The sequence below is a fragment of the Bombus pascuorum genome, chromosome 8 (genome assembly GCF_905332965.1).
Source record: "Bombus pascuorum chromosome 8, iyBomPasc1.1, whole genome shotgun sequence".
Classification (NCBI taxonomy): Eukaryota; Metazoa; Arthropoda; class Insecta; order Hymenoptera; family Apidae; genus Bombus; species Bombus pascuorum.
Genome location: NC_083495.1, coordinates 5,385,808 through 5,406,134, shown reverse-complemented (window position 1 = coordinate 5,406,134; position 20,327 = coordinate 5,385,808). Strand labels below are relative to the sequence as shown.

Genomic DNA, 20,327 nt, shown 5'->3' with positions numbered 1-20,327 from the left:
ATATCGAATTTTTATGGATGAGTGCAAAGTGCTCTCCTTCTAAGCAATTATACCGTCGATAGCCGATGGCTACGTGACTTCCAGCCATTAGCCATCGTTGGACATCTCTGCTCATCCTCGCTTTCACTGGCCGTACGCGGTTCGAGTATCCAACATAAATTGTGCTACGGTTGAACAACGTCAGACTAATTGACACCGGCGGTTCTTAAAAATACGTCGCCGTTGACACAAAATACGTAGAGACACACGTTATCATTCATAAATTAAAACAGTTCTGTGGCGCACTTGTATGCGATGTCGAGGCGTGGCATACGTCAGCCCGATTAATCGTGACCATGGAACAAACAATGGGTCTCCCGATTGATTTCCCTCGCTTTTCGTGCAACCACGTGCCACTACGAGATCGATTCGCACGGTTGCCCTTCGAAAATCCGCCGTCCATGTACATGGCAAATCTACAGAGCGACGTAGCGCGCAACAATCGCGACGCTTGGTTTGTGGTCCCGGTCGGCGACAATTAATTTGTTTACTATTTACCAGGGCGCCATGGGAAATGCGAGCGCGATCAACGCTCGATCATAGTTACAATGCGTAACTCGTCAGTGACGAATTTATTCCGAGGATAGATTGGAACCGATTAATTCGGTTACCATTACAAGTCCGTGGCTTTCATCGGAGACAGGTGAAACGAATGTAATCGAGTATGGCGACTATTTCGTGAGTTCAGACGCCCGTGGTTATTTATGGAAGGTCCGTTAAAAACAATAACTCGAATTCTTCCATCGAACGAACTTCAAGTCATCACGGCAGTGTCTGACCACGACAGTGTAATTCTACTTATCTTCGCCACTGGCTGATATCCGATTCTAGTCAACTTCTTCAAGCCTCCATTTTTTCCCCAATGTCTATAGAATCTCCCGGTCCACGGCACACTCAGCCAGAATGCCATTCTTCGTCCGCAAAAGGTGAAACTTTGGAATTCAGCGCGAAAAGGCGGCAAGTTCGCGAGCCAAGAGATATTGCCGATAGGTAAACGAAAAAGTCTTATTAAAATCATAAAACAATACGGGTACGGCGCAAGAGTTCAACCGAAAAAAAAAGAGGGAAGAAAAGGAATGGTAGGAAAGTGAAGGTCTGAACGAAAGGAGAAACGACGGGAATTGAAAGCGGAAGGCGTAAGAATTCGAGGGTTGGGTTCTCACGTTGGCTGCTGGCAACGGCGAAATAATGGAAAAGCACCGGCAGCCGTCGCTGAATCTTAAACGTTATTTAATTGTTTTAACGTAAGACGGTGAATTATGTTGTTATTTAATTAGAAACCGGGAAGAAGAGGGAGTTCAACGGGCATTCGTTTACGAGTCGACTTTCCGGTCAGATTGAAAAACGTTACGCGGTTTAATCGTAATTAATCTCTCTAAAGGAAGAATTCCGCGGTTTATTTTGTATAGCGTGTTCTAGAAATTTTGGCGATTTTTCGAATCAACGAGATCGAACAATTTCGAAAAGAACTGCGATCGAGGATGCATCGGTTCCGCGTACAGCTGCGCGTATCGTTGCTTCTCAGCATCGAGTCAACGACTGAAGCGCGGAGAAGCGGAAAAATTCCGCGAGAACTCCCACTGACGGCGAAGAGGGATGGAAAGGAGGCGAGAAATGTTCCGAGGGAACCACGACAGGGAAAATCTTTAGCGCGACACTCGCATACGACTGCTTTAAAGCCGATGCATCTACCGATTGAAATTCCCTTCGAGTTCATCCCACCCCCCATCAGCGGGGAAAAGAATATCGCGACGCGTACAGTCGTTTACGTGAACGATAAATGGGAATCGAAACCCTAGTTCTGTCTGAACATTTCCGCGATGTTCGTTCGCCTATGCATTCGAGATCGAACGTCAAACGGGATCTCGAAGAACGCGTACGGGAACGAACGTATTCGCGAATTCTGCTAAAAGGAAATGATCTGTACGGCGAAAACGATGCTTCTGTTGGTCGACTGAACCATAGTATCGATTTCGTTTCTCGCGAATTTCCACCGCAAAGCGGAAGCACTGCGAGAAACAACTCACGGAATTCGTATCGTGGTGGTGGTGGTGCTGAATCGGGCCGCGCTCGCAGTAAAAACGAAGCGCGAACCATCGTTTCCCGGTATAATTATTGCGAGTATTTGCATGTCAAAGCGGCGGGCGACAGGCTCGCGCGTTCTTCGCTAGCTCTCTTCTCGTTTTGTTGGTTAATCTGCTTTCTCAGTGGTTTCTCGCGGTAAAAGGGTTCGACAGCGTGTACCTTAAGGGTTGTGGCTGATGCGGAGTAATTAGCACCGCGTTACAAAGTACAAAAGGCCGCATTGTCTGGCTGTCATGCAGGGAGCGCGCGCTGCCTCTTCGTCCTCTCTCCTCCTCCGTCCGCCCCTTACAATTTTCTGTACGACAAATCCTGTTGCTTTCAAAGGGACCTTCCAGCCGTAGTCGTTTCGTAGTCGTTTCGTAGTCGTTCCACTTGCTTTTTTCTTGCTTCCCGTGGGTGTCACGCGATTTCTTCTTGAATCGTGGCCCCCGTCTTTTCGCGACTCGAAGAAGATGGCTCGTTGAATCACGCGAAGAGAGAACCAAGAAAGGCGCATAACTTTAAGATTCGTTCGATTGCTTACGATGCATAAGCTCCTTTTCCCTGCGCTCCCTTTTTCCTCCTCCTCTCGTCTCGTCTCGTCTCGTCTCGTTTCGTCTCACCTCGCGGACTTCGTCTCCTCTCTCCTTTTGTTCCGCGTTTTGCTGGTGCTTCTCTCTGTGTCAAAGCAGCAGGAAGCGGGGAGGTAAAGAGTTAGGGGAGTCCGGCTACAAAGAAAGGGAAAGAACAGAGGGGAAGAGGAATGACACATAGACGAAAAGAGAAAGGGAGAAAAGTGCGTTGTCGTAGCTATGATCAAAAGCAGTTTGCTCGCGGACTTGCCTCAAGTATCTTTGGCGGAGGTGCGAAGGGATGAAAGTTCCTTCCACGTCTTTCTCCTCTCGCGTTTCTTTATCTTCGCCCATCTCGTAGACCCTTTTATCTTTCTCGCTAGTCTATCGCATCTTCTTTCGTCGTACGACGTATTTTCCTCTTCACTGAATTATTTCTTGCAAGAGAATTTCGATCGATCGTGACATCTTATCTTTGATCGTTTAAAAAATTCATTTAGGATACTAAAACGACATCTTTTAACGAGTATCGTTCAAGGAAATATTGCACATTGCTAATGTCGAATATTCCAAATTCGAGTATTTACCACTGATAACTGTGCAATATACCGGTGGGTACACAAGCGGTAGAGCTCGGCAGAGAGGTTTAATCGGCCTCTTTGCGTGGCTTGCCATAAATCCATCAGCTCGGAAGTTATTTCCGTTGAAAATACAGCGAGACGAGGCGAAGATAATCTCCGGTGTGCGTTAAGATTCGAAAGGTGGAAGAAGGGCGTGGAGAACGGAGCGAGAGGTAAACGAGAGAGAAAGAGAGAAAGCGAGAAAGCTCGTGTCCCAGTAGCATACATTATCTCGTTTCCTTTCGACTCCACCTTTTCGTTCCTCGTTCTCGCCCCTTTTCTCTCCTCGTCCGTTTTCCCGCCGGTATCCACGCATCTCGCCACTTCCTTCGCCGACCCGAGAAAATCTTCCTTCCCCTCGGTTTCCTCGCATAATCATGCATTTGCATGCAAACTCGATATCACTACTTAAAATGTAAAACAACTCGCGCACGTCTCGCCCACCGCACCGGTACTCTTTCTTTCCCTTAGCTTCTTGCAGAACGATGAAAATCGAGCGACAAACTGCCGCGCCGGTGAAAATGGACGCTGCGGTGCGACGCAGGGGGAACGATGTGTAAATAAAGAATCACCGTCGCGATAGGTTCATCTGGAGAATGGTTAATTCGTGGCTAGAGATAGAGCTCGGACTTTTCCATCAGGGAGTTCCTCCCAGACGAGTGAAATTCAAGTTTCCAAAGATAACACTGTGTTCTCCGGTTGTCGAGCGATGCTCGACTAGTCGTGCAATTATGCAAAACAAACTTCATTTCACGATTTTCATCTAATTTTCGACGAGTTACCGGTACTTCTGTCGTATCTGCAATTACACCGTACCAGTAAACAAGCTGCGCAAAATGTCCACTTCTAGTTGGAACAGGTGCATCTTGACGTTCGAACGTACCACGATGGGAAAGAGAGTAGTAGGACGATAAGAACGACGAGGAATTCCCCGTGGTATTCATATTTCATGTAATTGTTTCCATGCTCAGTCGGGATGAGCTCCGTTCGAGGTACGGACAATGGCGTTTTGTCTACAGGGACGGCGGACTTTGTCGAACAATGAGCGGACAGAAAGGAGCGAACCAGAAGACGTTGTCACCCCGCGCGGAACGATGAAAAATGTTTAACGAGCTTTTTATTGGATCTACGTCGTGAGAAATCCCTCGATACCAAAGTCAATTCGAGAGGAGATTTTGTATCTTGAAAATCATAGATAGACTCACCTAGTCCCGCGTGTCCGAAACAGAAGAGGCAGCCGTCCGTTCCGTTGATAACCGCGTGGATGACGTCCGTCAGGGCACTCGAGCAGATCTCCGTCTGAAACAAATGTAAGAAACGTCAAACAAAGATAAAAAGAAAAGCCATGCAAAAAATTTCATTAAAATTATTCATAATACGGAAGGAAAAAGAAAATTCCATTTTTCTTCAAATTAACGTTCCAAGTTTGAAAGAGTGTTTTCGTTTTATTTGCATGGCGATAATTGATATCAATTTGATTATCCAAAGTTGGCTTCGAGTTAGGTTATTTAATAACGACAGGCGAGGCACTTTCAAGCACGATGGACGCGATTTTAATTGTTCCTCATCGTGATGGAGGTCCGCTATCGTCTTCCTCTCCTTTCGTCGGACGAGACACCAACCAGGTCTTTCGAGGGTAACGACGAAGCTTAACTTAAAGTGCTTAAGAAACCGTTTGCGGGACGGTTTAATAAACGGGACGAGCGTTACGTCCGCCGAGCGAAGACGGTGCTTCTAGAGAGACGAGGACGCGAGGATTACGGGAGGAGCGGCTTTGTTTGCTTTTAATATATTCATAGACTGGGAAAGTCTTTTCCGGTGCCGAGAAAGAGCGCGTCAACGGCCAGATTTTTAGTTCGCGTTCCATCTTTCGCCAGACTGCGTCCGTTTCTCGTTACATAGATTTGCGAGCGGTCGTGAGATCATCTCGGTGCTGCTAGCGAGACTAGCGGAGGGTCCTTACCAACAAAAAAAAAAAAAAAAGAAAAAAGAAAAAATGAGAAAAGGAGAGAAAAATGGGAAAAGAGGCTACGAATCTATGAAGGGTTTCTCGACCCAGGCGTTCCGCGAATTTCCTGCGGAAGCAACCGGGAATTTCCTTCGAGCCTGCACTCGATTCGTCCTGACCGATCGATATAGACATCGACCATCTTCTCTTTTACTCTCGCAAGGGTTAGTAAACGTTTCGTGGCCAGAAAGGGTGGTCAGAGAGAGAGAGAGAGAGAGAGAGGGGGGGGACGGGACAAAAAGTAGGAAGGATGTGAGCAAGAGAGAAAACGAAGGGAAGGGGAGCAGGTTGTTGGGAATATCGAGAGGAAGATGAGAACGTGTCGATACCTCGACCAAACAAGATTGAAATCTTCGTGGACGAGAATCGGATGAATCTCGAGGCCCGAGATGGAACAGGGGGAGATGAAAGCTCGGTGGCGAGAGCAGAGTTTGAGCGAGCGAAGAAAGAAGGGAGAAAGAGAAGGTAAGAAGGAGAATGGTAGAGATAGTTTTGCAAGGGGACAACGCGAAAGGAGAACTGCACGGAAGATGAAGCGAACGATTTGGATAGAGGAAACCCTTCAGGCTGCGTTTTTTCCTGCCTCTGCTCTAAAGGAAACGGAAATAAGAAGTCCAGTCCCTCCTCCAATATGGTAATTCCAATCTGTCGTTGCTCGTTTTAAAGCACGCCCGTTCTAAAAAGAACGAATCTCCTCGATACTCGTCGATTGCAAGCACGACAGGAAAACGATTTCGATCGATGGAAACGCGATCCACGACTTATCCGCTTCAAAATCGCGACAACCATTCGCCTATCTAAAAAAGACGATAAGGCGAAAGCGTCGAAATCCTCGACGAGATTAATGGAGAGGGGAAGAAGAAGTGGAAAGAGGCGAAGAAGAGGTCTGCGGGACAACAAGGACATTCATAATTATAACGGGATCATCCCAGGGGGATGTAACGCAAAGCAAACATATTTCGCGGCTACCTGCACCCTCGAGAGATCCGGCACTCTCTCTCTCCCTACGCGCCTCGCCTGCCTAGCGGAACCGACGGCATCACAGTTAATGAAATACGTGACCGAAGCCTCCGTCATAATCTCAAACACTTGATTCCGCGATCCCGCACGGAATTGAGAGGAACGAAGGGTTGGCTCGACGTTGTACCGCGTGGAAAACATCCCCTCCGCGGCCGTTGCTCGTACGCTTGATAATGCGTTGAATTTCAATTCTTTCTCGATACTACGTCACTCGCTCGTTCTATTCATCATGAACACCGAGGCGTTCCAGAAGAATTTATTAATCGGTTAAATTTCAAATATACATGTTTAAAGAAAATGTCCTGTAATTACAATCGCAAACTCGTCGTTACGTAGCTCTTTGCCAGCCATCTCTGAAACGTCTTCCCATCGAGGATCCTTTCCTCAGGGACTTTTCAAGCTTACGACGATCCCAGCCACCCCGTAAAAAATTCCCATGGAAATGTCCCATCCACGGAAAACGGAGGCGAGCTTTACCGTCTATCCAGGGAACGCTTAAGAAAACGAACTGAAATTTGTACAAGAAACGTTACCAACAACTCCACGACAAGAATTTTCTCTTCCTTAAAGAAGCTTTCCCTTCCGAGGTAGATACCCGGACCAACAATTGAAAGAAATCGAGCAAGAAGCCGAGCGTCTCTATCGCGAAGAGGACGAAGCGAACATTAATTTCGGCGAGTGTAAATTAAAAGGGAGTAGAAGGCATCATGGTGTGACTTACAAGCGACGTTAGCCAGTGTCGTCGTGGCCTGCGTCGCGTCGATTCCACTTGCAGGACGCGTTCTAGTAACGCAATATTGGTGCTGCCGCGTGGAATACCAATGAAACCGGGAAGGGTCGAAAGGGGAGAAGAAAGGGGGTCGTCGATGCTCGTGGTCCAAGACAGACTTCTTCTTCGCCAAGGAGGAACTTCCAGCTACGCTTCTCTTTCCTTCATTCCCATTCCTTTCCCTTCTTGCTGTTTGTTCCTCTCTTTCTCTCCAAATTCACCCTTCTTGGCGAAATGTAAAACTCGTGTAAGAAAGTTCGAAAAGACGCTACGGGAAAAAGGAGTTCCGTTTGCAATGGGGTGTCGCCGTGAAGAAACGCGGGACCCTTTTAATGGCTGGAAATAATCGAATGACCCCCTCTCCGCGAATCTCTTAATTCGCAAGTTTCCAGATGCCTCGAACGCCGTTAGTGTGTCGGGGTGAACGAAACAGGTGTCGCAGCCGCTTCCATTTTCTTAAACCCTGGCACTTTCGTGGATTCGTTAGAGTTTCTTTTAAAGCGCGTGATCCATTTGTTGAACTTGGTTTACTTTTGTCGAGAGTATCGAACCTGGGATCTTGCGAAAGCTTTTTATATTTAACGAAGAAAGTATATGAAACGAGCGGTAACGCGTTGTAATTCGTATGAGATGAAGTTTGTCGATACAGTCATTGGCATAGACATTGATGAAGTTAGTTTACGTAGCGGAAAATCACGTTGAATCAGCGTATGATGTAGCTGCCAACGATGTCCCTAGCATAACATCCGTCAGTGCAATTACTATCGGTTAATTGTGTGAACGTTACGAAAATCACGTTTGTTGATTGCGTCGCCATGTCGATGAAAACTGGCTATCTAGATAGTTACAGACGATAGAAAAGATATTTCAAACAATAATTCCAACAATTGCAAAGCGTATGAGATAACATGAAAATGTGCCAAATATAATTGCCAAATCAAAGAAAAAACAAAGTTTCTATGAAAACCTGAATTTGCTCGAAAGATATAGTCTTCTTAGAGTATACGGGATGTCTAGAGTTTACGTGTGTATACGATTTAATAGAATGAAATGTAAATACGAAATTACATATACAATTACGTGATACTGTATATTCGAATCATACACGACCGGTTGACACTCGGCCGATTTTACGACCTGCGTATATTGTAGAGACCATTACCTGCACCATTCGAGGAAAGTAGGTGGTTTACCATTTGCATGTAGACGCAGCTGGCGCGTGCAACATCGCTGGATCGTTCGATGAAAACCATATCAAAAACAAACAGACCTGAGGGGGTAGTTTTCGCTCTCGTTTCGTCGTGTCTACGAGCGACGATGCGTGCGACGATCGTGCATGTACGCGCGGAACGCTCGCACTCGTTCACGAGCCGATAATTCCGAAAATTGCGTCGCCATATGCGTGACATCCGGTTTTTGTTCACCGCACCGTGGTTCGTTCGGCGACTTACTCGCTTATAAATAAATTCCGATTCGATCGGACTGGCCGATCGTCACCGGAAATATTCGACGCGGACCGATTCACCGATATGCTCGACACTCTCGTGGAATATTCGACGTTCCAGCAATCAAAGTGCGTTCACGAGTGACAACTATTTCAGGAACATCGCGAGGAATCGCTCATACGAGTCGAGAGAGCACGCGCGCAACGATGATCGGTGCTTGCTGCCCCTCCCTTCTAAAGTATCACAGCTCAACACGGTATTTTCAATTCGTCGACTTCGTCGAGATATTCCGCGTGACGCGTTAACCCTCGGGATAACAACCAAAGAACTTTTTATCCGACGCGTATTCGAAGCGTCGCGGTAAGACCGATCACGAGTTTGTCAAAGCGGAAACGTGGAAGGGAGGGTGCGAGCAGATATGGAGACGCGCGAGCGACCTCGGTAGTCGGTGAAATATGTCGCGATTTACACGGGAGATTGGCGTCATTGACGCCTGGAAAGTGAGCGAGACAGCAGGCTCGCGTCAGCTTGTTCGAAAAGCAACCAGGCCACCCCAACGACGAAGCGTGTGCGGTGACTAGTCGGATCAAAAAAGCATTCGGAAAATCCAACGCTCGGTTTGACCGATGCAGAATCGAAATCGTTAGTAACCCTATCCGCGTTTCGTTTCCAGTTCTCTTCCGGCCTCGCTAGCCGACCTAGCTCGTTCTCCTCTTCTCACCGCGAGTTTCCGAACCGCTTGGAACAATGGTTGTTAAAAATAATTAACAGAGTTTCGTCGGGACTGTTTGAAAAATCGTTCCGTATAAACAGGGAAAAATTATTTTTTCCGCAACTTCCTAACGATTTCGAGATGGGAGAACGCACGAGCGAAACCACGAATCGGGCAGCACGTAGCTGACCGAAATTCACGATCTCTGGGAGAGTGACGTCTCGCTTTTGGGACGGCTGACGCGTGTCAGACACCTGCCAAACTTCATCAGGGGTTTCCGAAACCCAGCTCGTGGCCCGAATTAATCTTACTGTAATATGGAAATGCATCGTTCGGACAGACTATGCGAAGATCCGGTCGGACGGATCCGGACACGAGGCAGAACAAGGAATATAGATGCGGCCAATTGGGGTGGATCCGTTCCACGGGCCCGTATGATTGGTTTACAGATTAGCATGACTCTACCGTTAGAACGTCGCTATCAACCCCTATTCGAGGGCTGCTTATTCATTCACTGGACAGGATCCGGGATCGACTAGGTTTTTCTAACGTTGTCCAAGTGCGCATCGATTACACGGCGATACGTTTTCAAAGAGGGACACGAGACAGACAGAATGCCTGATCAACGCACGGGTACAACATAGTGGCTGTTGCGAGCGTAGGAATAATGGCGAGTCTGACTATGACGCGGCCAACGAATTCTGATGAAACGTGATGCATTTGCTTTGTGGATCGATCAGCCGTATACATAAAAAAAATAAAAAAAGTAAAAAAAACAGAAAAAGAAAAAACCGATTAACCAAGAGGAAGCGCTCGGGACGAGTTTATTGGTTCGTCGAGCGATTTATACGTTTGAAACGGTGGTGAAGCGTACGGTATCATAAATGGCGATAAATATACGAAATAACACTACGTAGGTTAAACTGCATTCATTAAAAATACGTGCACTTTATTCCCTATAATCCGAACTACGTTTACTCTCGTCGAAAGGTAAAAACACAGACGATCCATCCCCAGGAACGATTGAACCGCAAACCCTGCCCCGCTTTAATTTCGCGGCGAATAGAAGCAGGGTGGAGCATAATTTTTCGGTAATCTCCATAATCGAAACCAGGCGGCAAATTAGAGAGGAGCGGCGCAAAAGTATCGGCGGATTCTTTCCTCTTAATAAGAATTCGTCGGCCTTCGACTCGACGATTTAATAAGAATCCGGCGTCGATACGCTTCGAACGGCTAATCCCGTCTGCGTGGAGCAGAGAGAAGGGAAGGAGGACGCGCAACCGATCCATTTTCGTCGGGACACTCGGAAACCCACCGAGGAGAACGAGAAGCCACGTACCGTGAATTTCCAGGCGTTTCAGCGGGGCCCGTTCGATTAGCATTCGCTGGGAAATGAGCAATAGATCGAACCGTGCCGCGAGAGAAGGGAATACGCCGTTGCTTGTACAGACGGAGAAAGTACGCAAGCGCGTACCAAACCGTACACACGCGCGTAATCCACAGCGTGACTATTAGTCGTAAGTCAATAATAAAGCCCTTGTCCTGCACCAACCATAATGGCTTCAGTGAATTATTCTGTCCAGGATGCATTGTCCTAGCAGATCGTCCGCGGGGATAGAATTGTCGGCGGCCAGCGGCAATATATGCAGTGTACACAAGCGTAAGATCTCGAACGGGAACGCGTCTAGCCCCGGCGTATTCACCTACGGAGCCCCGTAATTGAGATGGATGTTCAATTAATTTGGCCAGGTTTCATTTGCACACCGAACGGATCCATGAGCATGCTCGGCTTCTAGCACACTTCGCGTCCTTTTCGTAGACGTTGTCGAGACACCTGAGATCGACATCCTTTCACTTCAGCCTCTGTTGACGGATAAGTATCCTGACCAAGCTGGTACGAGGTTTATTTCGCGCCTCGAAGATTATTCCGTCATCAGACGAGTGTGAGCTCGAGGATCGTCGAGAACGTGTATGGAGGCGGCTTTGTGTCACGGAAACCTGCGATCTGTTCGTTAATCGAATCATGCCGTTGTTCCGCGTCGGTTATCCATGATGGTAAAGAATGAACCGTACGAAAGAAGAACGATGGAATTTAAAATTTCAGCACCTATCCTCTATCGTCTAAGCAATTCCAAATGCAATTTTCTCGGAAAAATTACGCGGTGCAGAATGTTTGCATTGTGAATGTAACCGAATTCGGAAGTTTCGAGTATCGTACTTGGCAAATTGCCGGCTCCGTAAGCGGCACCACTCAAGTGTGTTCGGGTAACAACGCTTCAAACCAAGCCACGCAGCACGGGCATCGAACAAATTGGAACTTCAAAGACATTTCCCTTCGAAGCATCGTGCTTTCTTTGGCGTCTTTTTCCTCGGTGCCAGTTCCGCGGAAATAAACTTACAGCGAGCGTGAAACTACTCCTGCGGTGGCAACCTGTACGTGTCTATTCTTCTTGCGTAATGGCCGCAACTCGCGAGAATGAATGGCTCTGACAGCGAAAGATATTACGAATTTATCGACGATTCCACGCTTAGTCCAAGTAACGCGGTTTTCTTTCGCGTTCCCTTGTAGCGATATCAGCCTGCCAAGAACTTTCCTCTCTCCTTTTTCCACGTTTCTTTCGCTTCGCGCAGACGGAAGTTCAACAACGCTACTCTTTTAGAAAACTTTGAACCCAGGATGACATTTACAGAACGCTTGGAGTAGATGTCAAATTCGTATCAAGCGACGATTCTTTTCCAAGTAAAATTATTTTTAAAATAAATATTGTACGAGTTTGCAATGTATTAAAGTCTCTCAAAAGAATTCAATGTCTCTCTCGATCCGTGCAAGGCAGATTTCACGCGTTCCGGGTCCGCATGAAACGGCGCAAAGGTGCCATTAAACGACCAATGGCTTCTATCGACGATGTTAATTTACGACTGACCCATAATCAAGCTAGCGCGGTCTGTTTGCGCGTCATATTGGGACACATTTCCACACAGCGGTCGGGCATTCGCGGTTCACGTATTTGCGGACGCAGACAGCAAAGGTATCCGCTGGTCGAAGATTATCGGTCGACGGGAATTGCGGACGAGGCTGGATTACATTTCCCGTGTGTGTAATTCCAGCCGGCGAAATCCTCGTTTTTGAAGGCGGTCGCGTTGTCGACCAATTACAACACGCTAACGAGGTGCTTGTCAATCAACCAGAATACCAATCGAATTCATTCGAACAGACCGAAGAAAAAAATCCACCTTTGCTGACTACGCGATATGAATACGAATACACTGGACTATTTGTTCGAAATCGTTTGAAATCGTTTGAAATCTCGTTCTATCGAAAGACGTAAAGAGAGTTATCTTAAACTACCATTGTTAACCAATCGCGACAGGCAAACGAAAAAGATCGAAGGGGCGAGAGAGATACTAGTTAAAGATGAACCACTTTGGAGTCCGGATAGGCCGGTTCTGAAATATTCACACGGCCCCGTGCTTGTCGGCTGGTTGTCGAAAAGGACGAACTGTCCCCTAGGACGAGAGCACGCATTCTCTCCACAACTTTTCTCCCCGTGACTCTCCCCCTTCGGCCACAATTCGACTTCGAGGTTTGGCCTCTGTCCGAAAGAACGCGCTCGTTCGGAGGAACACCACCACGACGCACACGATGGACAACCGAAAGAATCAAAAGGAAAACGAGAAAGGGACGGAAAAAGAAGATAAAAAAGGGAAAGGCATAAAAGAGAGAACGAAGAGCCATTGTAACTTTGGATGACAATCGTCGCGACGTGGACATTTGATCGAATCAATCGATTGCTTTGCATGGTTCTTCTAAACAGTGGCGGATAGGGGTGTGAGTCGCGTCAAAGAGCCAGAGGAACGCGCCATAGGCGGGGAACGAAGGGCTGGCTAGTCCCTGGAGAGGACTGGCAGCATCCACGGAGTGAGACAGAGAGGGTGCCGCGGAAGAGAAACCGAGAGAGATTCTCTGATGGCGAGGGGAGCCGCCGGGAAAACCGAGTAGCTCCGGGTTCATTTGAATCCGACGCTCGATAATGTCCCCGGAGAGCATCGAAATATCTCGGTGCACGTATATACACGTCCGGGCTACCCGGCATGCATGCATCCCGCGATATTATAACGCCCGCCGCGCTCCCCGATGACGTTCGTCGTGGTGATGTCGTTCATCAATGCCACGGCAATAAAATTCGCCGCGGTAAGCGTGCGAGGGATAGGAAAAAGGAACGACCTACCTCGTCGTCTTCGGCATTGCTCGACGGGAGACGCTGATCGATCTGATGCTGTTTTTCCATTTATCTGGAACCAGGATTGTCGAGAAATGGGGAAAACGTTGCGGAGGAAACGATGATTTACCAGTGCTCCGTGATTGGTAGAATTTTGTATGCTCTCAGGCATATCGTTTCGCGAGAGAGGAAGGCGAGAGGAGTGGGGATAAGGGAGAAAGCTCGCGGGTGAAAGGCAGCTTGAAACGCGCAAATTCGAAAATAATCACGACTATCGGAGTTAGATCGGATCTCCTCGCGCTTCTCGAAGAACGAGAAGTCACGAGCAAGAAGCAACGCCCGCCTGAGGGTTCGAGGGACGAAGGGAGATCGGGGAGGTTGGATTTTCCTGCCGGGAGGTGGAGTTTCGAGGTCGGGAAATTAGTTTAGTTATGCGCCCGGCAGGAACGTCTCCTGCGTCTCTAGGATGAGTGCGACTCGACGACGTAGCACGTAGACGTTTCAACGTTCAGATTTCTCCGCGTCTCTTGCGCTTGCTCTCCTCCTTAATTTCCTTCAGAATTCCTCTCTTTCCATATTTATCTTCGCAGCGTTGCTCGAAAGAGTCCGGTGCTAGTCCCCAACACGCGTGGAAAAACGATTCTTCCCGCTCGCGATAGAGGAAAGACCCCGTGCCATCGAATTCTACATTTTCTAAAGGAGTTCGAGAGGCAATCGAGGGGAAGAGCACGATAAAAATCGCTGTTTCTGAATTATTGGGGACTCGTAAAGGGAATGGAAGAAAAGGGTAACCGAAATCATCGAGTGTACCTGAGAGTCCTCCTCGGTAAATATCGCATCGAAGGCAAACATTTTCGGTGCTGCCACGGTCGGCCTTCGATCGTCCGCCGAAGAGGATTGTCCAGCCGTTGGGTCGACCAGTGTCACCTGTTTCTTCCTCTTGTCCGCGTTGAAGAAGCTACCGCCTTCTCCGGGTGACACTTTTAGCATAACTTTCACCTGTAAGCAAAAAATCGAGCCGTTACTTAAAACGATGTTCGCGATAAAAGAGAAGTTGTGGAATCTATTAATGGCGTTTATAGGTTCGTTGATCCATCGTAAACGAAGTAAAGAATAATTGGACAAAAATAGATCGTCCCTCTGTAGGAAAACGTCCAGCGGATCCGCTGAAATAGGTTAATGTTACGTAACGAATGAAATCTTCTTCCGGGCGAACAATAGCCTCATCAGAATTATCTGATGGACAGCTTCGGCCCGGAAAATAGACGTCGGGTCTAGAATTACGACGACCCACATTAACCGACCTGGTTCAATGAACCACCATGCTGCTTCTCTCGGCGTTTAAAGCTACCAGTCTGGGAGAAACTAATACAACACCGGGTTGATGAACTTTGATAAGACCAGACGCGTAACGCTTCGTGCCACCGTTCGTAGGCTCGCTTCCGATATCGTCGATCTGATTCGAAGGTTTAAATGATCGACGTTGATTCGACGGCGGTTAGAGACGGTATCGATTTCAGACTTACGAGTGGCAAATTACATAGCTGTCTCGAGAGACTAATCTCACTTTGAAGCACTCTATTCGAGTTCCGTGCTACGCCGGAATACTTGTTGGATAATTGTTACGTAACGCGACTGAAGTGTCCAGAAAGTGATACACTGTGTGCCGCAGGAGAAAGAAACGTGCATCTTTAATTGAGTGTATCGTGACGAGACACTGAAAATGAAACAACAGCGGCGGCAAGTGGATGCATGGATGCGCTCATTAAAACTGCGTTCGTAGCTCGAAGATCGATGTTACATCGGTGATACAGCGGACAGGCGATGCTGCATCCGTTTGGTCGGCCGTTCAGGAAATTGCGTTTCGAGATTTCGTTCCGATTGCGGCGCACGTTCTATCTTTTGCATACGGAACGGCCTCGGTCGAGGACACCGAACTACATGGGAAATAGGCGCGCTCTCTTTCTCTGCTCGCCGTTCGTTTTTCAACTCCTCTGGATACCTTTTCCTTTTCCACGAACGCCGGACGTCTCAGTACGTAGTAGTTTACCGTGAGAAGACCGAGTGCTAGCGATCGAACGACCGGAAATAAAATAGTTCCTTTCCAGTCTTATTGAGAAAACTCTGCATATCGATTACCTCCTCCTCCTCCTATTCTTCTCGGTTCTTCCTTTTTTTCCTTTTCATCTCCCGTTTTGCATGTTACTCGCGCGAATCGCTTTGTCTTCCTGTCTCCTTGCCTCCCTCTTCCATTCTCTTCTTCCCTTTGACCCACGTGCACATATATCTCGTAACGAGGCTGATTTTGGTACTGGATATCTGTTCCGCACGAACGACTCCAGGAATCGTGTTCTCGAGCCGCCAACGCGGATACATTTCTGTTCTCTTTCCACCCTGTTTGTCCGTCCTGCGCCAGAATGGCCCACGTGAACGGTAGATTTCTCTTGCCGGACCTTTTCCGCATCCATCGATAAAACACGAAGAGAATTCCAGCTAAATCGGCGCTCGCTCCAACGATCGGGAAAACTTTAAAAGGACCGAAGTTTGCCGCCACCCATTCGCCGCGTCCTCTCTACACGGGACACAAGCGAAATTTACACGAATTAATTGGTCCCATGGACCATCGGTCTAAATACTTCCTGAAACAACTTTTGACCTCTCCGTAACCACCAGGAAAACTACTCGTATAACATTTTCCAAATAAAAATTCGGAATGTAAATGTAAATGCACCAGACGAAGAGGAATGCTCTCCGTTGCTAACACGACATCTCAAATTGCAGCCACGATTCTTTGTTGGATAATCAAAGACAACGCGACGCTGCACTCGCATAAATACTAATAAATAGTGTCTTCATCCGACGTCCTCGTACGTCTTCACAATTTACTCCATTGTAGTCTTCAATCTTACCCTAATGATCCCTGCTGGGCCGTGCCTAGGCATGCTGCCAACTTGTCCGTTTCTATTCACCGATTCTCTAAATTTCACGGCTCCCTGCCACTATCGCTATAACTCTTGCCTTTATCTCGCATCCACTGCCTTCCAAGGCCGGTGCAACAACCTTCGCCCCTTTGTTCGAGTTTTCTGCTCGGTCGCCACGGATTACCCGCGTAAATCGTATGCTGATTAAAGTTGACGCCGCGGTTCGCGATTCTCGGTGTTCCACACTGTTTCTTTGCAACGCACACGTGGGTGCAATAAAGAAGATATCATCGTGATTGTCTCTATCGGTGAGGTCGGAGGGTGGTCGGTTCCGTTCGGTGGTCGGAGGCGTTGATTCGATGCAGTTTCTCGCTTTTAACCGAGGCCCGCGTCGCTGCCACCGGAAACGGGCCCGAGCCGGAAGGTCGCCGTTAATTTCTCAACGTCCAAACGGGAATGAGTCGCGGCCAGCCTCATACACCGGCTACGCTGTCGTTTTCCGGACGGACGTTAAAGTATAGGAATGTTTTATGGCAGCAGCGAGCATTATCCGCCAATTTACGATCTTGCTCTTGTCGCGCAATCGTGACATTTCCTCTGAACTTCGGTGCAAATTCGCGTTTTGCTGTCTCGCGAGTCTCTCGTGTCTGGCGACATCATTTTAGAGCGTTCGATCGTTTGTCACGTCAAAAGAAATCACTCGAGTGTTGCGATCGGGACTCTTGAAACGCATCGATACTGTATTCTTCTTTGGTCAAGGATCATCGAACACATAGCTTCGATGACGAACAGACAGACCGTAAGAGATTCTCCAGTTCTCCGTGAAACGTGCATTGTAGGTTGATTCGGAAAAGAACGAGTCACGAAAATGCTCGAGGTCGCCTGTGTAGTTGACGCGTGAAAGACTCGAAACAATTCTTGGGTACACGTGGATGAAACAGACAGGCAACAGCAAGGGAGAGACAAATAAACCATCCAACGTTCCAGCCGATCGACTCGACGCAAATAACCGGAATTAATCGAACTGCGCTTTGGCTTTTAATCGCGACAAGAGCCGGCATCGCCCCGTTATAAGAGAGGCGAAACGCAGCCCTAGGGGGATTCGAACTTCGAAGGCGAATGTCATCAAAGCGATTGCGAGTCGCAGCTTCTCTCTCTCTCTCTCTCTCTCACTCTCTGTCCCTCTGTCTCTGTCTGTCTGTCTGTCTGTCTCTCTTTCTCTCTCTCTCTCTCTCTCTCTCCTTCTTGCTACACGGAGATTACACGACGATCGCGCAAGATAATCTAAATAATCATCGTCTGCAGGGAAAACGCGATTCCTTGATGGCGGGCAACCCCTTCGTTAAAACGGTAGTAACGTCATCGACGAACGTGGCCCGAGGCGAGCCGCTCGTCGATCGATTTCGGCTATTAATGCCTCTCTGTCTCGTATAACGACTTTATCCGACACGCTTGATAAGGAACTTCCTCGATATGCTTGCTTTCCACGAACCAACGAAAGAAGTTAATCCACAGAGAAGTTTCTACACTGCCACTATACGAGCGAATTTTACTTTACGTGCTCTTCTGTTTTTTAATCCGACAGATAAAATCCAGTGTCGAGATATTCGGAATACCGGCTGTGTGTTTTCTTTTTAAAATTTATTCGCGTCGAATCCAACGCGAGTTGTTCGAAAATACATTCAGATATTATTATTTCGCAGCATATCCCGAAGCTTCGTCCAGGGATGGATTGTGAAAAACATGATTAACGGGACGCCGTTCTCGAGCGTGGCATTGTTTAAAGAGGAGCCACGTCAACGTACCCAGCGCGGACGTAATCGATTTCCGACGTGTTAACGATTTCCTGCCTGTAATCAAATTCCCGGCACCAGCTTTTTTCCATCACACGAGACCTGCGATAATGCAGCGGTGCATTTATGCCACTTCGATCGTAGTTTGGATTTTTCATCGGTCCGTGCGGATTAATTATTCGAAAAACTATACGACATGGTGCGCTGTTGAAACTCCGTGCTTTCGAAATATCAAACAAAAATCAGGTCGATAGGTCAACGACGTAAATTCCTTTTTTTCAACCTATGCAAAGATAATTCCTAGCCGCTGATTTCTTATTGTAAATTTTATCCTTCCTTCTTATTTGTCCGATTTAAATTAACCTCCATCAAATAGAAGATGTTGGATGAGTCTAGCTATGCTTTTAAGCATACATTTAATCAGGAACCAAGAGATGCCGACGTCCTTTAGCCAGGTAAACACTCATAAATTCGCTGGAATGACGAGGAACAGGAAGATAGTTGCGGCAACTTCTTACGCTCGAGCGCGCAGTTATAGTTTGATAATAATTAGTCTAAATATCCAGGTAGCGGGATGTCTGGAGCTGCAAGTTTCTGATTTACCAGTCGCGAAACTTCGTCACATCCAACTCAGCTCGACTTATGGTCGAACGTCAGGCCCGTTATTACACGTTCTCGAACGCAAAGATAAAGCGTTTGATAACGAGAACTAGCCGGTTAGAGACCTTTGATTCGACAACTCGAAATTTAGACGACCGTGTAAGAGACCTTGGAAACCATCCCTGCCTTAAGGGACCGGTTATCTGTTCCAGCTAGACGCATAGACGTATCTAAATACTCGGCCTGGAGGCGAACATCTGTGAGTGAAAGTCGAGGAGAGCGGAGGAATTCGTAACGTGGAGAGCTTCGGGCTATTCGAATGAAATTTGCGTCGCAAAATGGGTCAGGGGTGGGCCGACGCCCTTCGTCAGGGGCGCGGCCGCCGACAAATGTGATTTTCCTGAGACGAGGACGCAATCCACCGACCCAGCGAACCTTCCTCTTTCTCGTCGAGCAGCAGGACTCGCTGAAATGACGTAATTCCGAGACACAGAATGCTACCAGCCGGATTTTCATTCCCGAGGGTTAGCTACTACTCCAATGTGTAATAAAGAAGCATACATGATAAATTGACTATCACAGTTACAGACGAGCAAAAACATCCTCTTTCTTGCTGCTGCAACCCTTCGTTTACACCTCGTCCGGTTCTTTATCCGCTTTCTTTTTCTTTTCTTCGCTTTCCTCTTCGGCATTCTCCCTGCTTACTGAAATTATCAAATAACCTGCCGATTAAAAATCTCTCGTGGTTCATGCGCTGACGAAACATCAGCTCCAAGTTTCCTTATTGGTCGGTGCGTCCCTCATCTCGCGGTTATCGTGGAATTTCACGATTTACCAGGGGATTATGATGTCGCGCCAACGAACCTGGTAACGCAATACCTCCGCAGTTGTCTCGCTGGCGCAGCCAGTAGCCAGAAGGATTGAGGGGGTTGCGAAGGGGTGACCAGCAGGTCGGTTAGGGTTGTCAGTCAAGCAGCGGTAGGAGGTACGGCAGAAGCGTGCCACACGCTACTTTAGCGTGACACGGCTTCTACACAACGGTGTAGCGTAGTAATGGCTGTATAATGGCGGGTGTACATGTTATAATATCGCGGTGTCTAGCGACGTGAAAAGGAACAGCTTGAAACGCGCGGTTTACTTAGCTGCACTCGCTTACCGGCCCCAACCTGTTCTACCCTTCTGCGCTGCTCTGTGACGCTCCGTCCAGTGGGAAGGGAAACTCTTTGAAACCGAGTCAAGGAAAGTTTCGAACGAATTTCCCCTTTGATTTAATTGCCGAGGCATCGAGAGGAAGAGATTTCGAGGACGTTGGCGGAATGAAAAGTCGAGCCGTGGAATTTAAGCAGAGAAATCGAGCAGAGGGATTGATCCGATTCTGCAGGTTGTTATCGCAGCGAAGAAGGTGTTTGGTTGTAATTAATCCGCCACCTACGGCTGGTTACACGTCCGAAAAAGGTTATTCGGCGATAATCCCGAGTTCGGACGCGAGATAAATGTCTGCTCCAGTGGTTCGAACGTTAAGCCGCCGGATTATGCCAATCCAA

The 20,327-nt window shown here is 47.7% G+C and overlaps 1 protein-coding gene across 4 annotated transcripts in view; it reads right to left on the bottom strand.

The window, feature by feature from the left end:
• The window catches only part of LOC132910091 (uncharacterized), a 258,457-nt gene that overhangs the window by 16,670 nt on the left and 221,460 nt on the right, over window positions 1-20,327 (bottom strand). For all 4 annotated transcript variants that reach the window (XR_009658683.1, XM_060965536.1, XM_060965537.1 and 1 more), the window contains exons 7-8: window positions 14,280-14,468; window positions 4,501-4,594 (exon numbers count right to left, since the gene is read on the bottom strand). Coding sequence is in view for 3 of the 4 variants with exons in the window: in XM_060965536.1 (XP_060821519.1) it covers window positions 4,501-4,594; window positions 14,280-14,468 (283 nt within the window). In the remaining variant the exon portion in view is untranslated. The remainder of the gene's footprint in view (window positions 1-4,500; window positions 4,595-14,279; window positions 14,469-20,327) is intronic.